This window comes from Helianthus annuus, chromosome 6 (assembly GCF_002127325.2).
Source record: "Helianthus annuus cultivar XRQ/B chromosome 6, HanXRQr2.0-SUNRISE, whole genome shotgun sequence".
NCBI lineage: Eukaryota > Viridiplantae > Streptophyta > Magnoliopsida > Asterales > Asteraceae > Helianthus > Helianthus annuus.
This window is the reverse complement of record NC_035438.2, coordinates 1,258,173-1,266,220: the sequence shown is the minus strand read 5'-3', so window position 1 is coordinate 1,266,220 and position 8,048 is coordinate 1,258,173. Positions and strand designations below refer to the sequence as shown.

General features: G+C 31.2%; 1 protein-coding gene across 1 annotated transcript; it reads right to left on the bottom strand.

Moving 5' to 3' along the window:
* Nucleotides 1-511: 511 nt before the first annotated feature.
* Nucleotides 512-1,415, bottom strand: LOC110866036 (auxin-responsive protein SAUR36). The gene has a single exon (XM_022115390.2). The coding sequence runs from the start codon at nucleotides 1,229-1,231 to the stop codon at nucleotides 722-724; it is 510 nt and encodes a 169-aa protein (XP_021971082.2). The 5' UTR covers nucleotides 1,232-1,415; the 3' UTR covers nucleotides 512-721.
* Nucleotides 1,416-8,048: the final 6,633 nt, after the last annotated feature.

The window sequence follows — 8,048 nt, the reverse complement described above, 5'->3', positions numbered from 1 at the left end:
ATGTGTTTTCAGTCCATTGCGTTTTAGGTAAAACACATTTTTATGTGTTTTCTGGCCATTGCGTTTTACAAATAAGACATTTCTGTGTGTTTTCTGGCTATTGCGTTTTACAAATAAGTCATTTCTTTGTGTTTTTGGTGCATTGCGTTTTAGAAAAATGTCATTTTTTAGGTTTTTTTTTCATTGCGTTTTACGTAACTGGTGGTTTTTATATTGCGTTTTACGCAACTGGGTTTAAATTTTTTTTTAAAATATAGCAATAGTATACTCGTTTTAAAGATAAAAAAAAACGCTCGTTTTTTTGGTGCAATTTTTATAAAAAAATAATGTCGTATGAAAGAGTTATTAACGTTTAAAAAATGGGGGGAATTAGAGGAGAGAGAAACTATTGGCTTGGATTGACTAGAATGCCCTTGAACAAACTCACGCGCCTCTTTTCTTCCTTTCAATTTCCCTGATTTAATGTTAACTCTTGATAAACTTAATGGATGGTTAAGATTACTTCCTATCCTTCCTAGCCAAATAAACTTTCTATTGTATCTCCACCTTTCTAAATAAAACAAACTACGATGACAAGTATTTAGTCAATAAAAAAGAAAGTTCAGATATGTACAACCTGACTAAAAAAATCTACAAAAAAGACAAACAAATTACAATCGACTCCAAATCACTCACTCTCAAGTGTCAATTCCGAATACTTGTGACACATTCCCACCACAACTCACAAAGTAAGCCGCCAACTCCGTCGTCCACGGAGATCATCGCCGCCGCCGCCACAACCACCCGCGGCACTAATTTTCATTTGCACGTTCTCAAATTCAGATATTCGACAAGGGACATGAATCCCACCGTCATAATTAAACCCATAAACCTTTTCAGCCTCCCTTAACAAATCCCCAAATAACGGATGATTAAAATATACCACAGGCACCAAAACCCTATACGCGTTGTCCTCTTTTTCCCCTACGTATACCGCCAAGTGCCCTTTCGGGACCAAATTCTTTATTTCCTCCCCGAGCCGAACATAACTTGAACCCGAATTCCTAAAACAAATGTCTTTAGCACTTTTCTTCAAAGACCGAGCGAACCCGCAAAGTTTCGACATCGCTATGGACGTGATATTGCGTCGGGTTAATCGTAGGTAACCCGAATGTTTTTCTCTTTGGTGAAGTCTCCATTTGATGAGCTTTACAAACTTGTGCTTGATCCTGAAACCTTTGATCTTGTGCATGTTGGATGAAATTTGAAGGGTTTTGTGGAATTTTGATGATGTGAAAAGGGGTGTTTTATTAAAATTAGAAGTGTGATTGAGGTGTGTTTATAAGGTGTGTGGGGGGCGAGAGAAGTGGGGAGTGGTCGGTACACGGTCTGGAGAGATTTGGTTGCACGGAATTTATTAAAAATGGAAAGGTATAAATAAATAAATAAAACATGACCACGTATGCCTATCAATGTGGTTTCCTGGCAATATCCCATGGTTTTATTTTGAACTTACGGCACTTATTTAATATTTTTATTATTGTAGTTTGTGTCGTACGGTATGAGGTCGTTAATTTAATCCAAACTGATATATATGCACTTCTTTCAAGTAGGGAAGATGTCATATTTCCCATTAAAGTTGCTAACTAAGATATCAGTATAGAAATATTTAAATTTGTAAGCTTAATTAGATTAGAAAATTTAAAATTTCAAGGTAAATCCTATCTTGATGTTGGGCATAGAAAAATTGAGTTCGTAAGACATTATTCATCTTAAATTGATAAATCCCGTCAACATATTTGAGACGCATCGGATGTGTATGAGAGGTAAAACTTCATAGTTAGTCGCCGCCTCGCAAGGCCGGCCTTGAGCATGGGCCAGGTTGACAGTGGGGGATCCAAGATTTTTTCCAAAGGGTTCATTTTTTAAAATGTTCTAATATCATATGTCTGGACATATAAAAATATGGGTCTGTTCGACGGTTCAGATCGGTTCGAAGGTTCGGGTTGAATAACGATTTGCAAACTTCATCAATTTGAATAGAGATAACGACTTGCAATCTACCTCAAGTTGAATGTTAAAATCAACAATTGATTACCAGAAACTAAATTAAACCAGATTCATATACTACACATACAATTTATGATTTTTTGGGTTTGTCAATTTACTAACTCTAGGTATTCTCTAAAGGGAATTCTCTTGAAAACAGAAAAACGTGATGTTAAGTTGAAGACAACGAACGTTTTTGAAAATAAAATCCATAAATCCTAAGGACTAAAGGTGCGGTAATGAATTAATTTCTTCTAGTGGTAAGCTTCCTCAAACTCTGTATCGGTTCAGTATCTTCAAAAAATATAAGGTTTATAAATTACAACACTTTGGTAAATAAACAACTCACTTTGGTCAACCTACCTATGATACAAAAGAAAACAATGATTTTTAGAATCAACATCAAAATTAGTACGTACATCATCACATAGGATCAAACTGACAACTTGGCTTTCTACCAAACACAATTTAACAACTTTACAAAACATACCTGTATAGTTTAATTGGACTAAAGATCCTAAGAACGCTACAGAGCAAAGTACAAAAAATCAAAAGTTTTGACTTAGTCTACACCAAAGAACCAAGATGGGCAAGAAATTATAAAAAGCAAATAGGCATATTTCCCGTACCTAGTTCAAATCGGAAATGGTGTGGCTGGATGACGAGTTTGAGAGGATGAAAGGTGCGTGTTTTCTGTTTAAGTCTGGGCGTTTGGGTTTGAGAGTAAACAGGAAATGGGCAAGGGCGACAAGTAACCCTAGGGCGACAAGTAAACCCTAGATCTGATTCGATTTTAAGTTCAAAAAAATGGGAAAAAGGGTTAAACCGGACTCGAACTCGATACCTCATCCTTAACCAGCGTGCTAACTTACCAGCAGACCAGTTTATAAATTTATTTATGAGGTTCCTTCACAAAATATTAAAGGTTTCCTTCGGAATTTTGTATATAACTTAACACTATAAATTACAAATCGAACGGATTCCTTGGAACCCCCTAAATGAGCGTAGATCCGCCCATGCGGGTGGACGACGACTCAGGGCCAAAAACCCAATGCCCCAAATTTTAGTTTTAAAATCTTAGTTTTACAATGCATAAATTTCAAACGATCAAACCCTGATTAAATAATTTATAACAGTTATCGTCGTATTATGGGTTTTTACTTTTTATATATGTGATTGATGAGTTAATTTTATAGGGCGGGTAGGGCCCATTTTTTTATCTTACTGAGGGATCAATTTTTTTAATATTCTTGGAAACAAGCCTGATTAATCGTGTTCAAGTGGCATATTTATCTAAGGATGTCTAACCTCTTATAAGTTGTAACGTCTCAACTTGAGTGATAAAAAAATAAATAGTGAACTCCTAGTGAAGAAAGAGAATAGTATTATTTTTTTTTTTTTTATGTTTTGTTGAATGGCAAAACTTACTCCTAAGTTTTACCTTACATTACACCAATTAATTAAATAGTTCTCTTTGTCTAGATTTGAACATAAGATCTCTTCTTTAAAAGGCATAAGTCTCTACCAAGTATTGATTGTCCATGAAATTTGGATGTTACAATATATTTTCTACATGTATTAAATATCTTAAAATTAAGCTTGAGACTTGATCAGGAAATATTTTTAAATCAGTTATCACATATTTTATTACTCAGTTTTGGATTTTGGAAGGAAAAAATAGGAAATAGAAACAAAAGAATGCAACAAGAAGTCAATTGTGGTGTGGAATCTATAGAGATTAGACATATTCGGGATTTATTCGTATTGGCCACGGTCGACATCTATCTTTTTTGCAATATGGCCCATACTAAGCTTGTACTTCTTGTACTTGTTTAAGTAATCGTTTAGGTTAACATCAATATGCTTAATTATTATACCAATTATTAACTTTTATTTAGGAAAACTATTATTTTATTTATTTATAATAATTATTAACTTTATACAAAGCTACAATGCAACTTGTATCTAGATATTTCAGACAAAAAAGACAACAGAAAAAAAAAAATCATGCTTGTGACTGTTAGCCTAATTCGGATTTTATCAAAGGAGATTAAAAAAACACCGATTTAATTTAAAAACCGGTTTTTAAATCATACCGGATTGGGTTTTAAAAAGGTTCAACCGGTTGAACCGAGTGGTGCCGGACGATTCAACCGGGTTACTAGTTAACCCTATAACTCCATAAAATACCATTTCTTCTTAAAAATAACTAATTTCATTCAGGATTTATGTAACTACTCATGGTTTTATCTAAAAAAACAACTATTTTCTCCTAAAATATTAAGCATTTGAGCATTTTTTTACTTATAAACAATACTAGGTTAGAACCCCGTGTATTACACGGGTTGAATAAATGTAATTTTATATATTAAATAATAAAAACTTATGTCTTTATGAACCTTGTATATTGTACGAGTTAAATAAATGTAATTTTATATATCAAATAATAAAAAAAAAATATATTTACAAACCATGTGTATTACACAGATTAAATAAATTTAATTTTGTATACTAAATACTAAAAACGTCAAATCTTAAAAAAAAAACCCGTGCATAATCGGGTTGAATAAATCTACCAAATAATAAAAAATTACATCCTTAAAAACCCCCGTATATTACACGTGTTGAATAGATATAAAAAAGAGTTATATCTTTAAATATTACACAGATTAAATAAATGTATTTTTTATATTAAATATTAAAAACGTCGTATCTTTAAAAAACCTGTGTTTAATGAGGTTGAAAAATCTACCAAATAATAAAAAATTATATCCTAAATAAATGTAATTTTGTATATTAGTACTAAAAACTTCGTATCTTTAAAAAACCCGTCTATAGTCGCGTTGAAAAATCTACCAAATAATAAAAAAAGTTATGTTTTTAATAAATTAGGATAACATTTAATATTAATTTATTATTTATATATTTAATATAAGATAAGTAGATAAGAGAGGTATTTGTTTTAAAAATATATTAAATTAACATTTGAGGATAATATTTTATTAAAGTATGATAAGATTTAATATTAGTTTATTATTTATTTATTTAGATAAATATAAATTTGATGATACCTTCAATGAATGACACGTGTCCAAAAATTGGTTTCTTTTATTATAATAGTTAGATTACATTGAACGGGGTTGGTAACAGTTTCAACCGTGATGAAATATTGGAATGGAAGACACTATGTTAATTAATTACTGGAAATATGGAAGGTCGATTCCCTTAGTAACGTATTTTATTAAAACAAAAAAAAAATGATAATGCAAACCGGTTTAACGGTTTGAACTGGTAGGACCGGATTTACGCCGGTACATAAGATATAGCGTATCTGGGTTTTACCGGCCTTTATTGTATCGGGCCCTTGTCTGATATTTAGTATAACCGGCCGGTTCATACCAGTATTTAAAACATTGGATTTAATTACTTCAGTGAAGATAAGGATAATGATAAAGAAATAAAGAATGGATATAGAAAAGAAGAAAAAAAAGGCTATTTTTAAATAATAGGAAGGATTCTTGATCTTTAGATTGGATAGATGAGATTAAATGAGTTGGAAAATTAAAGAGAACTCTTAGTAATGTTGCCTTTCTATCTCCTTATTTGTATGTTATATATGCAATTTCCCCATTATCTTTTAACATTATTAATTTTTTATACGGCATTTTTATATTAAAAAATTACATCATATTTACGAGTGTTTTTTAATCTTTCGAACGAGTTTGATATTGCTACATAAAAATTAGAAGGAAAAAACGACCTTCTAAGTGGTTTTTTAAGTAAGATTTTGTTTATGTAGAAAAAAACACAATGATCTGTTCATGGGTTTTTTTTCATTATGTGCTTTGTGTTTTTATGTCCATTGTGTTTTGCCTTATTCATTGTGTTTTTGGTTTTGTTCATTGTGTTTTTAGTCTTGTTTATTGTATGTTTTTGTATTGCGTATTGTGTTTTTTATGTTAGTTATGTTTTTTTTCGTATGTTCATTGTGTTTTTTTTGCCTCGTTTATGTGTTTTTTTAGTTCTAATCATTATGTTTTTTGCAGCATATTGTGTTTTTTGTTGGAATATGGTGTTTTTTTATTGTGCATTATGTTTTTTATCCATTATGTTATTTGTTATGTTCATTGTGTTTTCCAATCTGATCATTGTTTTTTTTGTTTGAATATAATATTTTTTTTATATTGTGCATTGTGTTTTTCTGTCCATTGTTTTTTTGGTCTATTCATTGTGTTAGAGCATTCACATCCAACACCTTATATTACCCTAAAAAAACTATCTTTTCTCTCTCATTTTCAGTTAAATAATCATTTTTTAATATCTTTATAATTATTAGATTTTCTCTCTTTTCCACTGAAAACCACTTTTGTAACACCCCAAAAACTCGAATTTATAATTTGATAGAAAGCTTTCTTATTTGGGGCGTGGAATGTACTAACTAAGTTATTTAACTTAGTTAAATAAATAAGGATTCAGTATAAATGAGATGATGGTGTTGGTTGTAAACAACCAAGGGTTCAAAAGTAGAGGGGCCAAAAGTGAAAGGTTGGAAACTTAAAAAAATTCTGCATATTAATATGGATGTATGTATATGTGTCGACATATACACACACTTATGAAGAAAAAAATGGGGTTCTTCCCCAAAAACCCTACATATTGAAGAAATTGATGGTGAGATTGGAAGCTAATCTCTTGCATGAATGAAGATTCTTCACCATCTAGCCTTAATAAACTTGTGGTAAGTTGTAAATTATAATTTAATGATCATTGATGAAATAGGTTGTGTTTAATCCATGAGTTTATAATGATGATGAATTAGAATCATCTCATGAAACATGAATCATGCTAGAATTTCTGATTATTTTGATGTTTTAATGAAAACCCACTTGTGGGAGTAATGTTATGAAGATGATGATGTTGCATGTGCTAAATCGAGTATAGTTTTGATTTATATGAAAGTGGATATTGTAGATTATTGCTAAATGAATTTGATTTAGAATGAAAGTTATGTGAGATTAGTGGAATTTGATGATCTTGATATGAACTAGTAAGATTATGCATAAAATATTTGTACATTGTGCTTTAATTGTGGTACGCACACCAAGTGTTTGATGAAATGTCTAGGTGAGCTTAATAGATGAAATTGTATGTAAGTAAAAGATGAATATGTGTGGAATGTGGAAATCATGTATTTGATAGTAAAATATAATGTGACATATGTTCTTGATGAAATCCATGTGAGAATGTAGTCAATGTGAGATTTAGTAGAAGTATGATTTAAGAGCTTGCACTACATGCTTGTATGATGTAATGCACACATGTGGATCGTTCGATCGTCTTAATTGTGATTTAAGAAGTAGATGGGGAGCGTATGAGAATCCTAGAAAAGAGTAAATTGGAATGGTGTTGGGTTTCAAAGCATAGGTCATGGGGATAGTTGTAGGATTATGAGAATTACTAGTATAGACGAAATTGAACAGTTTGGTGTGTGTATATAACTAGGCGATCATGTGGTTGAATGCATATTTCATCATGAGTAGGAAATGTATATAATGTCATTTGCATAGTCTACTATGATTACACGGATGTATAGGTTAAGTCAAAAGTTCATATGATAAACTGTTGACTTCTGAAAGTCAACTGCGCATAAGAAGCATGGTTAGACTTGTTGTCACAATTGTAAGATTATAGGAAGTCATATGGTACGTGTTATATCAATGTGTGTTATATGTGATGACGTGATGAATTATATGAATTGAAAACATATGATTGTGGGAATATGCCTTATGTTTGTTAGAATTGACTAATGAAGGTCAAATGTGGAATATGAATTTGATATAATCATTAATATATAAAATCATGTATACTAACAAGAATGTGAATGCGATGACATGAAAGTATAGGGATCATGTCAAGATGGATGGAAGCATGGAATGCTAAAGGGTCAAAATGAAGCAAGGAAACAGATACGAATACGGATGTTTAAGGTAAGTGATTCCCGGAATCACTTCTTATTTATA